This window comes from Ornithodoros turicata, chromosome 4 (assembly GCF_037126465.1).
Source record: "Ornithodoros turicata isolate Travis chromosome 4, ASM3712646v1, whole genome shotgun sequence".
Lineage (NCBI taxonomy): Eukaryota > Metazoa > Arthropoda > Arachnida > Ixodida > Argasidae > Ornithodoros > Ornithodoros turicata.
In genome coordinates this window covers 73,087,297-73,106,614 of record NC_088204.1, presented here as the reverse complement: position 1 = coordinate 73,106,614, position 19,318 = coordinate 73,087,297, and the positions used below count along the sequence as shown (strand labels likewise).

General features: G+C 45.0%; 1 protein-coding gene across 2 annotated transcripts; it reads right to left on the bottom strand.

The window, feature by feature from the left end:
* Nucleotides 1-1,377: 1,377 nt before the first annotated feature.
* On the bottom strand, nt 1,378-17,457 carry LOC135391858 (uncharacterized). 2 transcript variants are annotated; one of them, XM_064622364.1, is made up of 7 exons: nt 17,246-17,457; nt 14,799-14,905; nt 11,605-11,803; nt 10,205-10,318; nt 7,486-7,583; nt 3,908-4,109; nt 1,378-1,462 (listed from the first exon to the last, which is right to left on the bottom strand). In XM_064622364.1, exons 1-7 carry the CDS (start codon nt 17,345-17,347, stop codon nt 1,433-1,435), a joined length of 852 nt encoding a protein of 283 aa, XP_064478434.1. In that variant the 5' UTR covers nt 17,348-17,457; the 3' UTR covers nt 1,378-1,432. The 2 variants fall into 2 exon arrangements, with proteins under 2 accessions (XP_064478434.1, XP_064478433.1); XM_064622363.1 differs by having other exon boundaries at nt 10,205-10,354; nt 17,246-17,453.
* Between the last annotated feature and the right edge of the window lie 1,861 nt (nt 17,458-19,318).

Genomic DNA, 19,318 nt, shown 5'->3' with positions numbered 1-19,318 from the left:
GCCTCCCTTTTTCAACAAATCAGGGCAGATAACGATATCATTCGGGATGATGGTTGGCTGGGAGCGTGCTATGCGGTGAAGTTCATTTTTAAGAGTGCACTTCTGATTCGGTGAGCGAGGGCGGCGTGCCCCTCTTTGTAGCAATCTGGATATTCGATAATTGGTTTTCCCACCCTTTTACACCCTTTATCAGATGCTATTTTGACCTATAGGTGGCAACTATAGAAGTTACCACCTTTTCGCACCCTTTTTTTCTTAGAGTGCAGGTGGAATGCGAGGAATACAGCACTGCGGAGCCCCTATAGCCTCTAGTTCAGGTGACAACCTTCCTCAGTAACAGTTAGATCTGTGGGTCAAGAGAGGCTTCAAGTACACGTGGAACCCTCAAACAGAGGAAGGTGAATTATTGGCGTTCTCAGTGTCCTCCCACCAACCTGATGCTCTCCCTCCATAGTCATTCTCCTTAGCGAGTATAGCTGCCGATTTTTCGGCACCTATTTTCGGCGCAAACCTATTAACGTACCGAGAATAGCCACATTTTGCAATACATATAAATGCCGAAAAACACCCGCGGGGACTGCCCGGGAGAAATGCCGAAAACGCTGAATCCTAACAATAAATAATAATACAAGTTGGGTGCACGAAAAACATATGGTCTACGTTCCTTTCGGCGCATTGATGCCATTGCTATTTGCAGAAAAAGATCGGGTCAAAACAGCACGACCACAAAAAAACAAAAAACAAAAAAAACGGAGAAAGCAAACGCCGGATTTCACTTAGAAACTCGCTTTCTCCCTAAGCTCTTAGATGCGAGAGAGAACAACAAAGCGCTGGTTTTCTTCCCTTACGTTGAGACACATTTTACCTCATAAAATGTAAATAATTTGTGAAAATTCAATTCTTCCATGGAGCAGCCGGTCGCATTGGCACTAAGTACGTATTCACTATTCCGTTCTTTTTTTTTTTTTTTTAATCTATCTCTACGTCTGTTCTTCGCCACACCCCCATTGTTATGTGAGCGAATGGTTGAGCAATATATGTATTCACACGCTGCTGGTTCGCGAGCTCTGGTTCTTATAGTGATTGCGGCTACGTTAACATTATTGTTGCTGCTTTGTTGATGTTGTATTTCGCGGAAAGAATAATAGTAATAATAATAATAGATTTTATTATCGTTTGGATAGCTTGTAAGTGATGTTCTTCAGTGTAGTGTTATCTTTGATTGCGCGCAGCGAGTATAAACGAATATTATGCAGAGGTTCATACATGGTTGCGACTTCCCACCTTGTGTGTTAGGTCAACATCCACGTAACTTTAATGATGACAAGACGCATACTTGCAGTGCTCAAAACAACCCTTTTTATTATTGAAACCAACTGAAACCAACCCCTTTTGTAATGGCACCGGTATCAGGCGCCGTACTATGTGGCATCTACTTCCAGGGCCTGAATGTGTTGGCATCCTGAAAAACAAAAGAAAGAGGAACAGAACATTCCTTGGCGTGGCTTCTATATAACGACGTGAAGAGAATTACGGTCACGAATTACGTCCGTTTTTTTTTTTCTACACATGCTCAGGCAACGCGACGAAGACAGGGACAGACACAATCAGACAGACAACAACAATAGACTCAGACAGACAACAATCACAGTGTTAAGGCTGAACCGCATGGCACGAAAAACTGTCCGAACCGAAATCGGGACCGAGCTTTTTTCTGTGCATCACCGCATGCTACCGAAATGCCCCACGAACTTCGGCCGAAGACTTCTGGCCTTGGGAACACCGCCTTTCAAGCATCCAGCTCAATGAGATAATCCCTATACTCATAGGGGTTGAAGTCGCACACACGGCCACAGTCGACCAGATTGCTACGTCATCGTTGCTATGGTTCTCCTTCCGGCTGAATAGCCATTGGATGCTTCTGCTTTTTCGGTTGACGTCACTTCCCATTTCGGAGGAGAAATCTGGCTTGTCCAAAGCGGGCCGAATGCGGCCCGGAATTGTGTTCTCCGAAAAAAGTTCGGTCCCGAATTCGGTTCGGAAAGAATTCGGACGCTTTTCGGGCCATGCGGTTCACGCTTTACACTATAGCAACTGAATTTGTCAGAACAAAACTGCAACGGCTAATCCCGTAAGTGCCAGTGCATAAAAGCACAAAATTGCTAGGTGGAGACTGGAGACATCCTTTCCGGCGCGGGCAGTAGTTGAAGCTACACTGTCATTGATCTCTACTAGAATAATGTGAGCCAGCTGTCCGTAACCCATTCTCTTATTCAGATTGCTTTGGTGGCAAGGGGACTTGCCGGGGATGTACCTCGAGCTATAGTGATCGAAATCCCCGTTGCAAAATAATCTACCATAAATAAATGGTATTTGACTATAAAATGCACAGTTGCGCGCAGAGGCCTGCCAGCAGCGAACTTAGACTAACCTGGACATCAAAATACAAGCACCGAACTTGTACTAACCTAATAATAAATTAACCAACGTGCTGTTCCGAGTGGATATGCGATATATAGTCACGCGGATCGCGGTATGAAATGCCTCTCACTTTGTTTATGCCCTTCCCAGACCCGTTTTCTAGCTCACGCGTGCACAGCGCGTGTTATGGATTTCGATTCGAAATTCCAGTGTAGACTTCCGTATTCGATTCAGAAACAGAAACGCATATAGAATTATTACTTGCGGTATTCGAAAAATTTGAATATTCTCGTATGCATAGCTAAATCCCAACTCGTACACGCCCACGTAGCAGAGGACACGGGTGCTTCCGGCTCTCAACGGCTGTCGTCTGCTATTCCTCGTCGTCTGCTAAATTTCTCGGAAAAGACTCCGCTGTTGAGAATGAAACTTTCACGTACTTCGTTCTGGTAATCAGTACAACGCGCTTTCACTCTTTCCGGTTTCTACTTAGATTCTTCTCTTGCTACCTGTTCACGCAATGTGCCAGTCCGAAAAGCGTCCCCCGCGTTTATTGGGGGGAAAGATACGACGTTCGATGTTCCGCCACCAGGGGCGACGCGAATATGGAAATGGTCCATTGACTGTTCTATACTATTGGACCTGACTTTTCCCACTGTACCGGAGTATCTGCCTCATTTGCCTTGGGGAACAAAAACAATGTGAAGTGACCGGGTGATGAATAACAAGGATCTAGTAACGGTTCGAAACACTTAAAAAATTGTTTGAACGAGACTCTCGTATAGCAGTCTACACTTCATCAGGTTACAAGAATGATGGTACAGTCATAATGTATAGCATGCAGACAGGGCAGGAGGAATATACTAATACGGCAAGTCAAACGAAAAACATACAGAAATACAAAAACGCAAACAGTGAAAACTCTGAATGCACAAAAGGCAATGCCCCAAGGGGTAAAAGCCGAAAAAAGAAGGTATACGTGGATTGAAATCACTATGACGGTATTGGATATGGGTCTCACGGGTAAAGCGGTAGTTAAGCTTGAGACATGCGAGACCGGGAGGTACCCGGGTTTGAATCGCGGTGCCGGCTGTGCTGCCTGGGATTTTTGCTGGGTTTTCCTGAGACGCTTTCAGACGTATATCGGCACAGTTCCCTTAGGAGCCGTCCGAGGACGCACATTTCCCCCAGGGCGTAAGTCGTGACGTTGCCCACCTCTGTGAGGTAGAAGGTAGAAGGTGAGAAGGTATTCTGGCTAAGTGGCAAGTGGGCAATTACGAGGAAGTGAGGATTGGGAGTTACATGGCGGCAAAGTATAATTATGCTTCCGTTAGGAATTGGAAGGACCTGAGTGCGTACTTAGACCACCTGGTTTAAGGATACAAAATTCGCGGATTTTACGTTTGATGCTATATTAGTGAAACCAGGCTCTAAGACCACAATTTTTGAATGCCTTCAGTCGGTTTCAGAGGTAAATTTCCCTCACCGCTGTTACAGATGTCACCTGGAGGTTCTTGGTAGGTCTGATCACGTAAGCATCCTGGGGGAGGTCCTTGCGCGCGATGAAGGCCGTGTCGCCATTAGCGGTGATGGCATCTGCTCCACGAATGTGGAACTTCCACAACACGGTCTGTTCCTGCGACGGTGCCGGAAAGGTCACTACCTGTTGATTGACCTTCATCTCGATTCTGGAATGGAATTTAATGCACCATTTAGACGGGAGCTGTGACGTAGCGCACTTGATGAAGGCACTGTTGAAAACGCACTTCCATTCAACTGAATCCTTAAAAGCTCGATAACCCCTAACTTTGCCCACTGCACGACACAGCACTGTATATTAATCACTCACTCACTCACATGACGTGTCGGCTGCCTATAGTTGCACTAAGCCTTACACTCTTAAAAATGAACTTCACCGCACAGCACCCTCCTGGCCAAACATCGTCTCGAATGATATCGTTATTTGCCCTGATTTGTTGAAAACGGGAGGCGTACGCCTTTTTTGTGACAATTATGAACAGCATAAGTGTCACAAAAAAGGCGTACGCCTCCCGTCGCGCGACGAACTGACCGTCGCGCGACGAACTAACTGGTTGTAGACGTCAGTCGTAACACAACACAGTTCACGCAACGTCACCATTCATTGTTGGGTTTGAGTATACAGTATGCTGCCGCCTTCGCAGTACATATCAGGAACGGGCTGACGGTTCTGCGCACGCCCACAACAGAAAGAGAGCTTCGCGCGGGGCGCAAGAACCGCCGCCGCCATCCCTTACGTACGCGAATGCGATAGCGTACGATGTACTAAAACTGTACCAGAGCCGATTATACGTACACCAAGTTATGACGTCGCTGTGTTGTCCACCGATTGGATCATATTTTCGTATCTAAATAAACGCCATCACTCCCATCCTTTGAGGAGAGCCCAAATTTCTGCCGAGAAGAGTTGCTCCAACGCTCGCTTTCCGCGTGCCACGGCACACCTCCCGTAAAGATGCTGTATTAATTCATCGAATGCGACTCGATGTTGATTCTACAACTCAGTGGCGCTACCGCTTCAGACAAGTTGACTACAGCACTAGGGCGCCCAAGGGTGCCCTGCAAGAGCTACAGCACATTCTTCTTCATTGCCAACACTATACCAACCTCCCGAACCGCATCCTCCGGATCTCTTACCCAGCTCTCTAACTCTCGCCCTTTCTCTCTATCAAGTCCCCAGATCCAGCTCACCAACCCTACGCCCTCAAAGCTCTTCTGACATTTATGGACACTATGGGACACGGAACCTTCAGATAAAGGGGCTCATTATTTCATTCCCTACGTCGCCATAAGCAATGACGTAGAGTATCGCCCCTGGCGGTGACCAACAACACGTAAGTAATGATGATGATGCATGTTTCCTCGCTGAGGCGGCATCCTATCCCCATTGCTTGAAGGGGACAAGATGTCGAACGATTATGAATTTTGAGAGTTCACGAAGGAGCCCTGTTGCTGCTATGAAAGTGATGAAGGTTTGAAGAGCTGGTAATTGATGCGTGTGGTTGCACGGAGGCCCAAGCAGTTGAGGAAGGGCAAGTGAGGGTGTTCCAGTGGCACTGGAGCACGTGTCGTTCAGTGGAATAATGCTGAGAGTCGATGACAATGTGCTGGACAGCACTTGGAGTATTACAGAAAGGGCATAGCGTTGTGTGTAACTGTAACCTAGCATGTGCTGGAAGTATGGGGTGAATGCGACATTCGAGCGAAGTCCACGGACGACAGACATAAGGGTCTGACCAAGGGCAGACGGCATTATGAAGGGCAGAGTGGGATATACTGCATGGAGGAGGGATCCTTCCGACGCCATTGATGGGCGGCCTTTGCTGATGCAAGCACCGGCAGGTAAGAAGAAACTCCCCAGTCTTCATTTTTGAAAATAAAGCTGCTGTTGTTAGGACGCGCGCGAGCATTGGGTTTGGCTTTATAATGTCGTCTGCGTTGCCGTTTAAGGTTATCCTCAGAATTATATATATATACAGGGTGTTTCAGTTAAATCCCCGGGCTAAATAATTCGCGAACGGGTGCACCAATCCACGAGCTTTCTTTTTTACAAGTATCTGTCCGATACCACCTACAAGCTGCACACCGTGTGAATTAGTGGGAGGCGCTCATTATTAAAATAAAAATGCAAATGAGTTAAGTAAAAAAGTGTAACTCCTAAAGCAGGGCGCTGTCAGCATTAAAATGGATACTACCCCTTTTGGGCCCTTCAGTGGACACCTTTTAGAAAAAAATCTGCCACCGAAGCGGGTCATTTGTTGCAGTAATTAATTGGTTTCGGTTTACGTATTTTTTTCGCGGCTGGTCGCGGCGAAGCGCAAAAAGGCGTATTTCATTGGTGTAATTTATTGGTGTAATTCATTGGTGGAAGGACGTAATTTATTGATGGGTAAGGGAGTGAAAGAGCGTCCTTTTGGGCTTCGCAGCGACAAGCCACGACAAAAATACGTAAACCGAAACCAATTAATTACTGCAACAAATGACCCGCTTCGGTGGCAGATTTTTCTCTAAAAGGTGTCCACTGAAGGTCCCAAAAGGGGTAGTACCCATTTTAATGCCGACAGCGCCATGCTTTAGAAGTTACGCTTTTTTACTTAACTCATTTGCATTTTTATTTTAATAATGAGCGCCTCCCACTAATTCACACGGTGTGCAGCTTGTAGGTGGTATCGGACAGATACTTGTAAAAAAGAAAGCTCGTGGATTGGTGCGCTCGTTCGCGAATTATTTAGCCCGGGGATTTAACTGAAACACCCGGTATAAGTATGTTAAGAAAACATCTTGTCCATGTATTATGTGTCGCTAAAGGAATTATGAACTCTACCAAGCTATCGCGTCGTTTGTGTCGGTTCCAAACGGCGATTTCAACTTGCTGGCTGTGACACCTTTTGTATAGATGAATCTGATAGGTCCGTATCTACACTACATGTAGCACGCTGCTATCCAACCATCATCCCCAATGCCTACGTTCTTGCTCCTGATTTGTTGATAATGGCAGGCGGAGCGTATTATGTGGGCTCATTATGCACTGCATTATGGGTACAAAATAGGCTCCGCCTCCCGTTTTCAACAAATCAGGGACGAGAACGCTGTCATTCGGGATGACATTTGTCTAGGAGCGTGCTATGTGGTGAAGTTCATTTTTAAGAGTGTAGAGCACAACGTTCTGTGTACCACCGCGTTGGCGTCTGATTGGGTGCTACAATTCATAAAATGACGTAACAATGGAGAGAGGTATCTGGATGGCGGTGCGTCTACCCGACCGTATGCGAAAAAAAGTGCGTTTTTGTATCAACACTTTACACGTAATGAAGGAGAGGCATTGAACAATAGATTGCAAATGGAATTACGAAACGTACAAAGGACAATGTTACACCCGTAATTAAACACCTGCAGATAGGAGCTCCTGCCTCCTTTAAATTTTTGGCATTCGCGCATGCTTTTTGTGAGCTCCGTCATCGACCTCGTCTCTGTTCACACTTTCCCAGGTATCGCCAAAACAGTACGAAAGGCGAGAATACTCACTTGCCACGTTTGCTGCTGTCATTTTCCGCGTAGTTGCCCTTAATGACGCAGGTGCTCCCAACATACAGTTTAGCTGAAGAGTGCACGCAGGGTCTCTTCTAAAATAAACAAGTATGGGAGTAAGAAAATGCGCTTTTCCTTCGTTTCAACCATAGAAATCAGAAGGAGAGAGGCTAGAAGAAAAGCTGAAAGAGAGAGTGAAGGGGGAGAGCAAGGGGGAGAGCAAGGGAGTTGTACGGAGGTAAGACTCTCTCCCAATGTCCGAGTCCGGTGGACGCCATGATCGATATTCTGGGTTCGGCCGGATTCTGCCACAGTCTTTCCACGTGGGCAGACCCGGTGCGTTCGGCGCAATGGTATCCAATCCAATGCAAGTCACTTCCGCTTCCGCTTGGCTCCGTGTGCCATGCCGTGTGCGAAGCGTGTTTGTTTGTCTGTAATCACCTGGATTCCCTAGGGAACCAGTATCGTACGGTTTAAACCTTGTGATGCGACATGAAACAACGGCGCACGGAACTCGTAGGAGAGGCACTGTTCGTAACGCGCTAGGCCTACCGTATCGATCACGGCGGCGCTCATATTGAGATGCCTCCCTTCGGGCTTGGTTTCTAGTTATTATGAGAGTTCTATATGGTTTCAACAGAGCTCAACAGGGCTCAGTGTCAGCCCACATGCATGCCCCTTACTTGCCCCGTGCTTACAACCAGGTTTTTATATGATTTGCACGTTTCACTTGCATGAGCATCGCTTACTGCTGGTAAAGTTTTTTTTACCCACTTTGCCTCTCACATATAAGACGCAGGGAAAGACGTGCCATCTCTTAAGCAACTGAAGGCGATAGATAACCGCCGAAGCGCGCAGACATATCTGCAGTAGTTCTGCACTGCGCGTGGGACGTAATTTGCAGGACGCTTCGTTCTATTATGCTTACTTTCTGAACATGGGAGGTCCTTAGTGTACCAGTCATTTGGACTTCATCTCCCCCCTCCCCTTTTGCCGGTGGACTTCCGGTCTCCGCCGATACCTAGGTCGATTCCTAGGTGGATACGACACGCTTAACTTTGGGAGCAACTTGAGTTACAATACAGGATCCGCCAAGATAAACTTCGGGGTTTGTAAAGAAGATAACGAAGCCAGTCTGTATGGCTGCTCTTCCGCTCCGATGCCAACACATGGATAAAAGAAATGCAAACCGTGTCGGGAAGCTAAAGTATACAGGGTGTTTCAGTTAAATCCCCGGGCTAAATAATTCGCGAACCGGTGCACCAATCGAATAACTTTCTTTTTTACACGTATCTGTCCAATACCGCCTACAAGATGCGCACCGCGTGAATGAGCGGGAGGCGCTCATTATTTAAACAAAAATGCAAATGAGTTTCGTAAAAAAGCGTAACTTCTAAAGCAGGGCGCTGTCGGTATTAAAATGGGTACTACCCCTTTTGGGACCTTCAGTGGACACCTTTCAGAGAAAAATCTGCCACCGAAGCGGGTCATTTGTTGCAGTAATTAATTGGTTTCGGTTTACGTATTTTTGTCGCGGCTGGTCGCGGCGAAGCGCAAAAGGACGTAATTCATTGGTGTAATTCATTGGTGTAAGGACGTAATTCATTGATGGATAAGGGAGTGAAAGAGCGTCTTTTTGCGCTGTAATTTAAAAAGTAAAGTGTAATTTAAACCCAACTTCCAGTTGGGTTTACATTACACTTTCAATTACTTGTCCCCCTATGCCCCCCCCCCCCTAGGGAGTGCCCTTCAGCATATGCTATATTGCAATTGATTTCATCTCGGAAAAAATGATTGATATATATTTTTTTAAAATCTGTTCACACTTAGCGTGGACACTCTGTATATATACATACAGCTCTTTCCATTTGGACACGTTTCCTAATGCTAACGCATTAAAATATTGTAAAAACTACAGATCCGAAGCGTTGTTTCGGCTCAGCATTACATACATGATATCTTGTGTTCTCATCTCCTAAAAAGAATGCCGTCTGTGACCGGCATCATTTTATACCTGCTGAAAGATATTTCGGCATTTCCAGAGTTCATAGGAACTTTATAGGATGATTATAGGAAGGAGCTTACAGTACATGCCCTTGGAAGTTACATGTGTAGCACACGATTTTTGTTTCTGGGCTGTAGCCATTATTTAAGCGTCTTTAAAGGCAAACTCCCAAACGTCAAATCAAAATCCCCACTGCCACCGCAAAACTGCACTCGGGACCTGCGCTGCCCATTCCTGAGGCGGAGTATGCACAATGAGCTTGGGCTAGCGTTGGAGTTGGAGTTGGAGTTGGACGGACTAAAAATAATATCTTGAGCTAAACTACAACTTGTCTGTGTTGGTCCAGCAGCATGGGCAACGTCGTAAAGCACGCTTCACCTCACGCGTCAGATGAAGCCCACTTTCGGGAGGTGTCGTCCATAGTCTGCGAATAGTCGGATATTCGGAAATCCGAATATTGGGTATTTGATTCGCGAATAAAATACTTCGAGTGATTGATATTTGATTCGAATTCCAGAACTCCAACATTCGCGCACCCTCAAAAATGAGGGATTCCGTGAAATTCCGTGCCAAACGGAGGATTCCGCGATGAATTCCGGATTCCGTGGATATTTCGTGGAATCGCGGAACCGTGGAAAACCCGGGGCCTTAGTCATGTCATGCCACGTCATTGCCTATACATCTCTACAGGGTATGAATACCGTGTCTTACATTTTTGAATAACACGGGTAACTGGTTATCGGGGACCATCCAATGAAGCTCCATGAACCTGACGTCTGACGACGGAGGAAAGATGACTCGATCAACGGTAGAGATCTTGTTTACCTGGAGTGAAATAATCTGTTTACCATTGTAGCGTGCCTGCGTGAAACAGAAACATCATTAGAGTTCGTCTCGTACAAACGGCAAAGTGCTGTTGGACCTTCGTCCCGTGTTGTTCCGTTCCTCCTTTTCCCCTCAAGCCCCAGGTTTTACTGTGCCATGAATCTGGTGGTTGAAATCCCGCATGACGGGGCAGAAACGGGGTTTATTAAAAATTTCCGAAAAATAAAGCGCGATTTTTTGTAGTCATCTTTCTTGTCAGCTGCGCAGCAGCGTGTCGCAGGTTTATCCCGTCAATATAGGTCCCCATCCTATTTCCTTTATTCATTCATCTGCATATATATACGAAATTTGGGCACTCTTGGTTACTCCGGTGTTAACTGAAAAATTAGTGCAACCGATGGTATCCACGGGGCAAGACGCGACAACTTAATTTATTTATTTAAATGTAACGCTATTTAAGTTTAACGTAATTTAGAAACTGATACGTCAACGTTTAGGTGACCTTATGCTTATTATAGAAAGATTATTTTTTCTTTTTCTTCTTTTTTTTTTTTTGCAAATTGCTTAGGATTGTCCTCCAAATTTTCCTGCGTCCGAAGATATTTCCAGCCAAGCAGAAGCGCACTGAAACGCGAGCGAGCAGCAACACATCAGAATGGCGGTGCCTTGTTTGCGAAGGGCGGTGGAGCAAGATGACACCGGGTTCTGTGTGTTTTTATCGCACATCATGTAGGCGGTGGGCTCAAGGGGGGCTGTCTAGGTGCTTAAATTGCAAAAGCGAATGTGTATAGTGATTCATTAGCACGGCAGGTGTCATCTTACCCCAAGCGCTGTCTCGTCTTGGCCCGAGGTTTGGGGCAAGATGAGACAATCTGCATTTTTGAATTTCTCGTTCTGTGTTTATTCCAGAAGCGGTTACGCCCGTTCTGATTTACAGACCAGAAGCTGTAGACCTCTGAGAATGTGCCTTATGGACGTCCCTTTCTTTCTTTCTTTTTTTTCTTTTTTGAGAAATCAAAAATTCCACATTCAATTGCAATTTCCTCTCCTATCTTGCCCCACACTTTACCTTATTGCAATCTGTGGCATCAAATAGCTTCGTCCTCTCGGGACAGTATGATGTTACGTTTTTTGTCCTATCTTTCTTTCCTTTCATTATCTTTTTCTTTTCAGAGGTACTGTATAATAGGGTCTCCCTCTCCGCATTTCCGTATCCTGTACTGCGCAAAATCCTTTACTAAATAAGAAAAAAAAAAGAAAGAAAGCTGAACCCAAGTCTGTCATACCTCAACGGTATTGCCGCTTGGAAACATCACCTCCAGAAAGAAGTACTCTCCTTTCTTCGGGAGTTCAGAAAACGTGTTAAAGTCCTCCGAGCCAGATCCCCCTGGCGTAAAGGAAAACCACTGCAGCTCTCCAGCTGGGTTTCTTTTGACTCCAAACCCCGCGTATATCTTGCCCGATCCGGCGTGGCGCATGGCGAACCTGAAACAGCACGTGATGAGGTCTGCTGCTCAGTTTGCACGCATTACATGACAACTATTCGCTATGGGCTCTCTCTTTCTCTCTCTTATGCCTCTCTCACGCGGAAAATAGAATGGCGTTCCCAGCGAATGGTATTCGTTTGTATTATTGCATCGAGCCACGCGAACAGACGAAAAAGGAGCCTATGGAGCTATGCGCAGGTACGTTCTCTCTATTGATTGTGATATACAGGGTGTCCCAGAAAACGTGTCATTGAATTATAATTAAAAAAAACTACACCACCTATAGTCATGAGGTCAATGGCATTTGTTCTTACTGGGTTTTTGCCACCTCCTCATGTGAATGTCGTGCAACGTCAGTTTAATCATGTAGATTTTTGCGAGCTTAAGTCGAAAATTCGCCTAGTATAAAGGTCACTTTTTTACCTCACCAATGTGAAGCGCGTGTCTAATTTAGTCAAATTAATGATAATTGACAGGGATATTCAGGAGCTATCAGAGCTATTGGAAAAAATAGCCGAACATCATGCTCTACGGAGGTCGCACAGGATAGCGCACGATGAATTTTTCAGCGCAATCTTTGTCAGTCCGACGAAAGGAGTTTGGAAAGCCCGCCCTCCCGGACATCGCAGAAAGAGATAAAACAGACACGGCTTATCGCGGCTGACTTTGGATAATGCTCTCCCTCTCCCAATTTTAGGAACTGTTACTTTTTCTACTATCGCTCTGTGGGCTGGCTCCGGAACCTCCTTTCGTCGCACTGAGAGCGATCGCGCTCAAAAAGTCATCGCGCGCTATGGTCCGGTGCTCCCAAAAAAGCATGATATTCGGCTATTCTTTTCGATAGGGTAGATCGTGAATATCACTGTGAATTATCATGAATTTCAGTGAATTCGGCACGCTCTTCATATTGTTGGGGTAAAGAAGTGACCTTTACTTGGCAAATTTCCGACTTAAGCTCGAAAAAATTTACATAATTAAACTTGCGTTACACGACATTCACATTAGGAGGTGGCAAAAACCCGGTAAGAACAAATGCTATTGACCGCATGACTCTAGGTGGCGTAGTTTATTTTATTATAATTCAATGACACGTTTTCTGGGACACCCTGTATATGGTGTGCTGCATAACAAAGTTACATTTTTTATTTATGTGGCTTATTGTTACTTATGTGATTTATTTTAGTGTTGTTTATCTAATTGCTTGGTACTTTGCGTACTGTTGCGTTTATACTGACCCGTATTTATTACATTTGTGTATTGTTGTTTATGTGTAATAATCCACTCCCCTCTGCAATGCCTTCGGGCCTTGAGGAGTAAATAAATAAATAAATAAATATTATAAATAAATATAAATTTCTTGAAACTATCTAAACATCACATTACCGCGCAACATCGTTGCATTGGGAAAGACGCAAAGTTGGCCAAGCCAAGACAAGTAAGGAGCTTCTGTGCGATGTGTCAGCAGCACGGGTGCGAGAGTTGACTGGTAACGAGGGTAAGTTCTTTAAGAAACAGTGTTACGGCTTCCTTCCTCCGTGACAAACGTAATAAAATTCGCGATAAAAAAATTGAGGAGACTTTTCATTCGTGTTTAATTAATCGGAACAGTTTGCCGTCGTTGTATTCCCTACACTCTTAAAAATGAACTTCACCACATAGCACGCTCCTAGCCAACCATCATCCCGAATGACAACGTTCTCGCCCTAGATTTGTTGAAAACGGGAGGAGGAGCCTGTTTTGTGCCGTGCATAATGGGCACAAAATAGGCTCCTCCTCCCGTTTTCAACAAATCAGGGGCGAGAACGTTGTCATTCGGGATGATGGTTGGCTAGGAGCGTGCTATGTGGTGAAGTTCATTTTTAAGAGTGTACCTCTCTACTGACGAGGGGGGAGGGGGGGGAGGGAGACGCAGCCTGCGCGAGGAAGAAATGCGAATGAGTTCTTACAACAAATACCCCCGTCAAACCGAATATCGTTCGTTTGTATGGATTCGAGTTACACGAATAAACGAAATGTCATTCTCAAATGACGTCAGTGTCGACAGTTAAGACACCAGGGCGGAACATGTAAAGCAGTATGCAATTACATTAGTTATATCCTTATTTCTTTAGCTCGAAACTAGCGAAACATGAGAGTATTTCACAAAATTATTTCACTCAGAAACCTATATCCGCGCCGCACTTCGCAACGTGGCCCACGACTGGGAACGAGGGTGGTTCTTCGAAAAAAAAACAGTATTTAGCCTTCTTTCCTTCGTGTCAAAAGTTACCAAATTCGCGATGAAATATTGGAGTACAACTTTTCATTCGTCAAACAGGTTATCGCTGATATTTTTGATACATCTCTACTGCGAGGATACGCTGTCGGTGCGAGAGCGAAAAGCGAATCAGTTCCCCGAACTCATTCGCTGGGCGAATATCATCCGCACGTATTGTGACATATGACATATAACATAACCTTGGGTTCACACACACACACACACACACACACACACACACACACACACACACACGCACACGCACACGCACACACACACACACACACACACACACACACACGCACACACACGCACGCACACACACACACACACACACACACACACACACACAGGGGCTGCCTACACACAGGATTTCTCTGGAACTGTGGCGAAAGCGTAACAAATACAGAACCCATTTCATAGTCCTCCTATTAAGATATAATTAAAAAAAGAAGGAAATGTCCTTCTACTAAGACCCTCCCAACTCTGTAGGGCATGTCTCATGACACTGACCAGCGTTCCTTTGAAGCATAGCAGTACGCGGCACTAGCTTGTCAGGCCTGTACATTACGGAGTTCATCCATCACCTAGCCCGCATCTACGCCGTTCCTCTCTCTCTCTCTTTTTTTTTTCAATAAACATGCCCCCCTCGCATGTACGCCGTTTTGTCTGGACATGGGACGCAGATATTGAGCGCGATGATACTACATACTATAGTGTAGGTAGCTAGACTTACTGGGAATCGTCGTTGTTGCAGTAAATCAGCGCAGAAGTGTGGAGCCCGATGATTCCGGTTTGTAAAATGTTTGTCGTATAATTCACGGCGTTTGAATTCAGTGGAGTCTGCACACATATGAGGGAAAGAGACATAACGTTAAAGGGGTACAGAAGGCCATCTAAAAAAAAAAAAAAAAATCAGACTAAGACATCTGATGAAAGTGTGTGTGTCATTATACCGAACAGCGCGAAAGGTTTTGATGTGTGCAATTTGTTTCCCAGAAAAAAAAAAAAAAAAAAAACTCACATAAACATAGCTCCGCGCGTTCACCCTTAACGCGCCACTCCAGCTGTAACGAGGATGAGGAGGTATGATGCTACGTCACCGATGACGGTATAAGGAGAACTGGTCCTGGTTCGCCGGTCAGTGGGGGTCAGCGCCTCGTCCCTTTGCCGCCGTAAACCTGTTTTGCAAGTTCTCCCGGAGAATTGGGGATAGAAGGAGCGGCCGAAGCATTACCGAGCAAGGAGAAAGGCTTTATCAGAACCCCGAACAGCCGAGTAGTAGACGACAGCGGAGTAGCGGACAACATTTCCCTAGGCCAATCAGCGAGCGTTCTCCTTATAGCGTCAGCGCGAGGTTCCACGCAGATCACAGGCTGGTACTGCTCTTCACCACCGTTGCGCACGGTCGCTTTTTGCGGCGTATTTTAAATTCAATTTCTGCGATAATTATGACTCTGCGATGTAAATTACTTCGCATGGTGCATCTTACTGGCCTACTTAACAGTTTTATAGGAAGAAAACTGGGTGTTAAAAATGACTTCTGTGCTACTTTAAGTACATAAAAACACTAGTGGCAGGGACCTCGGTGTCGACCACTGGAGAAAATGGAGTGCTCTCGACAGCTTTGAGGCCCCAACTCTTTGCATAGGATCTTACTCGCATTTTGCTTGGGTGCCCGGCAATGTTTTTACGCTTTTCCATTGTAAAAGTCTCTATCTTTGTTTGATACGGACAAAACTTGAGTTCGCTTCCGTGTGTTGGAACTCAATCTCAGCACCTAATAGTGAAACGATGGCGAAAGTATAAAGGTACATTATTGAAATATTTCATGATGGGTACATTGGCCGTACTGCGTACGTAATGCATCCTACAGTAATGCACAGCACGTGTATGTACTGTAATACATTCCTCGTCACTATCTTGGAATTCACTGGCATCAGAAATCAGACATACTTCTCCATTCTATGCTTTGTACTGATTTGTTTTCATTGAGCGGTAACCGGAACACATTGTATGACTAGTGCATTTCTCAGCCGTATACGATTCATGTTACTATACTCACTTTTTGCTCCCCGAGAGTTGCTTTTACACTTGAAAATAAAACGAGGTCCTGGAACTTAGTTCTAACTCTGGGACCTCTGTCAGTATATAATCTACGATCCGTATTACCATGAAAACTTTAAATAAAGTGAAAGTGAAAGTGTACTATGACTACAGTAGCCCGCTGGATATGCACGCTGTACACTCGTGCGTGTCGCATAGTCCGTGTTCCTTTCAAATCAAAGGAACACGTGCCAATGAACATAAAATACAGCAAAACGAATTCCTGTCAGGTTGTGTCCCCCTTTTACAAAATTTAACAGATTGGTTCGGAAGCATTGTCTCACTCCTGCTCAGTGTTGAAAAAAATCCGGATATTTTTAAAAAGATAGCCCACGTGGGCTTTTTTTGGACAGAACCCGGATATTTTTGAGTATTTTTGGAGATTATAGACAAGCCTAGAAATGTGAGACAGAGTAAAAACAAATGTATTTCGCTGTCCTTCTTGATTTCGGGTGGCCTCTCAGTTTCGGTTTATGGAACTGCCTGTCCCAGTAGCATCGAATGAGTTTTCATTGTTTTCCGAAACGTGGAGTCCCATGCACGCGTGGGTGAATGGTGTAGACGCTACACGCCTGCATCGGCTGTCCTTTTTTCAGTTACGACGCCTCCAGGAAGCAGAAGAATGCCTCACCCTGAGTGGGTAGAAGTAGAAGAAAACGAAAAAAAAAAAGTCAAATCTGAAATGTTAAAAGGGTCAAGTTACGGGGTTACAAAAAAAAAAAAAGTTTGAAGTTAATATTGCGCGTACCTGGATTTTTGTAAACAGCCAACACTACAAGTAAATAAGGCGAGTGTTTTCCATGTGTACGTTGAATTAAGGTTGTCGTTCACATCGCGTCTGGACAGCATGTCTAAAAAATCCGGATTAAATAGTGTGGATAAAATACATAAAAAAATCCACCGGATAAAATCCATGTGGATTAAAGGTAAACACCCTTGCTCCTACTCAAGTTACTGAAAGTCGAGACAGTGATTCTATAGGTCACGGGATATAACAGACAATAACGACCATGTCGGTGGACACTTTGCAACATCCCGGACTTAGCACCACTAGGAGCGTTGTTGGAATGAACTCACGATAAAATGATGGTGAATGCCATTCTGAGCATCAATTTCTAATTTCCTTTGGAGCACCTCAGTCGAGATTTCGGCTCGGCCCTCATCCAACCGTGAAAGCATCTTGCGGGCTGCGAAGCTTCGCCGTGCTTAGTCAGAGAGGAATTGCGAAGCGTCAGGTTCCCCCCTCACTTATATTGGTTTGACGGCTCCGCAACATTCAACGTCTGGTTCGCAACGGTTGTATTGTTCTCTGGGCAAGAGATACGCATGTGGAGTGGGTGTGACGTTCATATCCACCGACAGATCGCCGTCCATCAGGCAGTGAGGGAACGGCGCGGAAGGAACCGGTGGTTATTGAAATCGAGCGCCGTCACTTACGTACGATGATGTACACGTGGCATGGGCGATTGAGCTTGAGACAGTGATTTGCTACTGAGCTGCTGCAAACGCTACTATTTTTGGATCCATAGACAGAGAAGAGTGAATGTATGATTTTAGTGTCTCGCTTCTGTTAGCAAAGAGAATCTCAATGTTAGGTTTATGGCATATTCAGAGCAGAAATGCTCTTCGGATAACCTATACTATGAAACTGGGGTGTCGTCTGAACTTTGGTAGTTAAATGTTTTTCTTAAGCTGTTTTTTTTTGTGATAAATATTGAAGAGTGATATTAAACGGTAGGAACAACTTATTTATTTACACATGGTAAACAAGACTTTCGTGCACGAGTCTGCACTTCTTCAGGTTACCTGCAGTGTTAAGTGCAGACTCGTGCACGAAAGTCTTGTTTACCATGTGTAAATAAATAAGTTGTTCCTACCGTTTAATATCACTCTTTGATTTTCTCACCACCGGCAACTTGACATCGCCTATTTTTTCTGCCTTCGTATCTTCTTGATAAATATTGAATAGAATCATTTATATCTATATAGAAGTGTAGTGCTGGTTTCGCTCGGCTGTTATCGTAATGAGATCAAAGCACGATTATTTGTTCACTTTGTTCCAAGTGTCAGCTCTCTTACCTCTACATTAGAAAACACGAATGTGCTTCGCGGATACATTTAACTTACATGAAGTACTGCTGTGTTCAAGAATCTGGAATAATTCGGTGAAACAGGGGGGGAGAAAATACATAATACGGGTAACCACGTAAGATCTCTTGAATATAGTGAGTATAACGTCACAGTTTCAAGGGAATAGCTCCTAGGGTAACTCAACGCGCTAACTCAAGGAGCCGAGCGCCACGGTCACCGCCTCTATATGTTTCATTGCTATAGACTGCGATTTGCTGCCGTACAGGATATTCGTACGGCATATGGCTTAACTTTAAATGTCAGTGAATTGGAAATTTTGCCTGTACCGTCACAAAACCACGGCGCTTTCAGTTGATAGTTACGTTAATTACGGACCGGTTGTTTGTCACTCAACTCCTGTATACACAGTTTTATTTTGCAATTAAACGCTTACGCAATATTCAGCTTCAGGGATTTTTTCCGCTGCAATTAGACATAACCTAATAAAAAAAAACACGTTGAACATTAGAAGGAGCTCATCGTGTGCGTGTAATAGAATGTAGGAGTGAGCACGGCCCTACAGCAGACGTTCGAATAACACCGAGCGTAAGTATTGCGAGAAGGAAAACTGAAACTTTCTTCCAAAACCGCACCGAAGGTCCGAATAAGCAGGCTAGTGTTTCGATCGTTCCTAAGCTACAATTGGGCATGCCTATACCATTAGTAAGAAACTTGTGGTTTGGTCTACTTTCTCTCTTTTTATTATTCATTCCGTTTACCATCTCGCGATCCGCAGCTCGACCTGCATGATGAGCCAGCCCACGAGCAGGCCCGTTGAGTGGCAAAAACTACTTACCGTGGCAAGAAAAGGTTAAAACACGCGATGTGGGCAAGAGGCAACGAGCAGAACAAGAAAGAAAATCGAAACAGCTAGGCTAAATCAGTGAGCTGTGCATCGCGCTTGCGGGCGCCGTACGGCAGGCGTGAATCACGTGATCCTACGTTCCACAGCAGCGCCCTTCTCTCCACTGGCGGAGCTCGCGAGCACTAGTATATATGTTTCCTTATAGAAAGGATATG

What these genes read in the sequence shown, in the direction of transcription:
- LOC135391858 (XM_064622363.1), bottom strand. Translation starts at nt 17,347, where the DNA reads ATGCTTTCACGGTTGGATGAGGGCCGAGCCGAAATCTCGACTGAGGTG. An exon ending in TGCAACAACGACGATTCCCA is followed by an intron (nt 11,804 to 14,798) that starts GTAAGTCTAGCT and finishes GTGCTGTTTCAG; the next exon opens with GTTCGCCATGCGCCACGCCG. An exon ending in AGGTGACATCTGTAACAGCG is followed by an intron (nt 1,463 to 3,907) that starts GTGAGGGAAATT and finishes TTTGTTTTTCAG; the next exon opens with GATGCCAACACATTCAGGCC.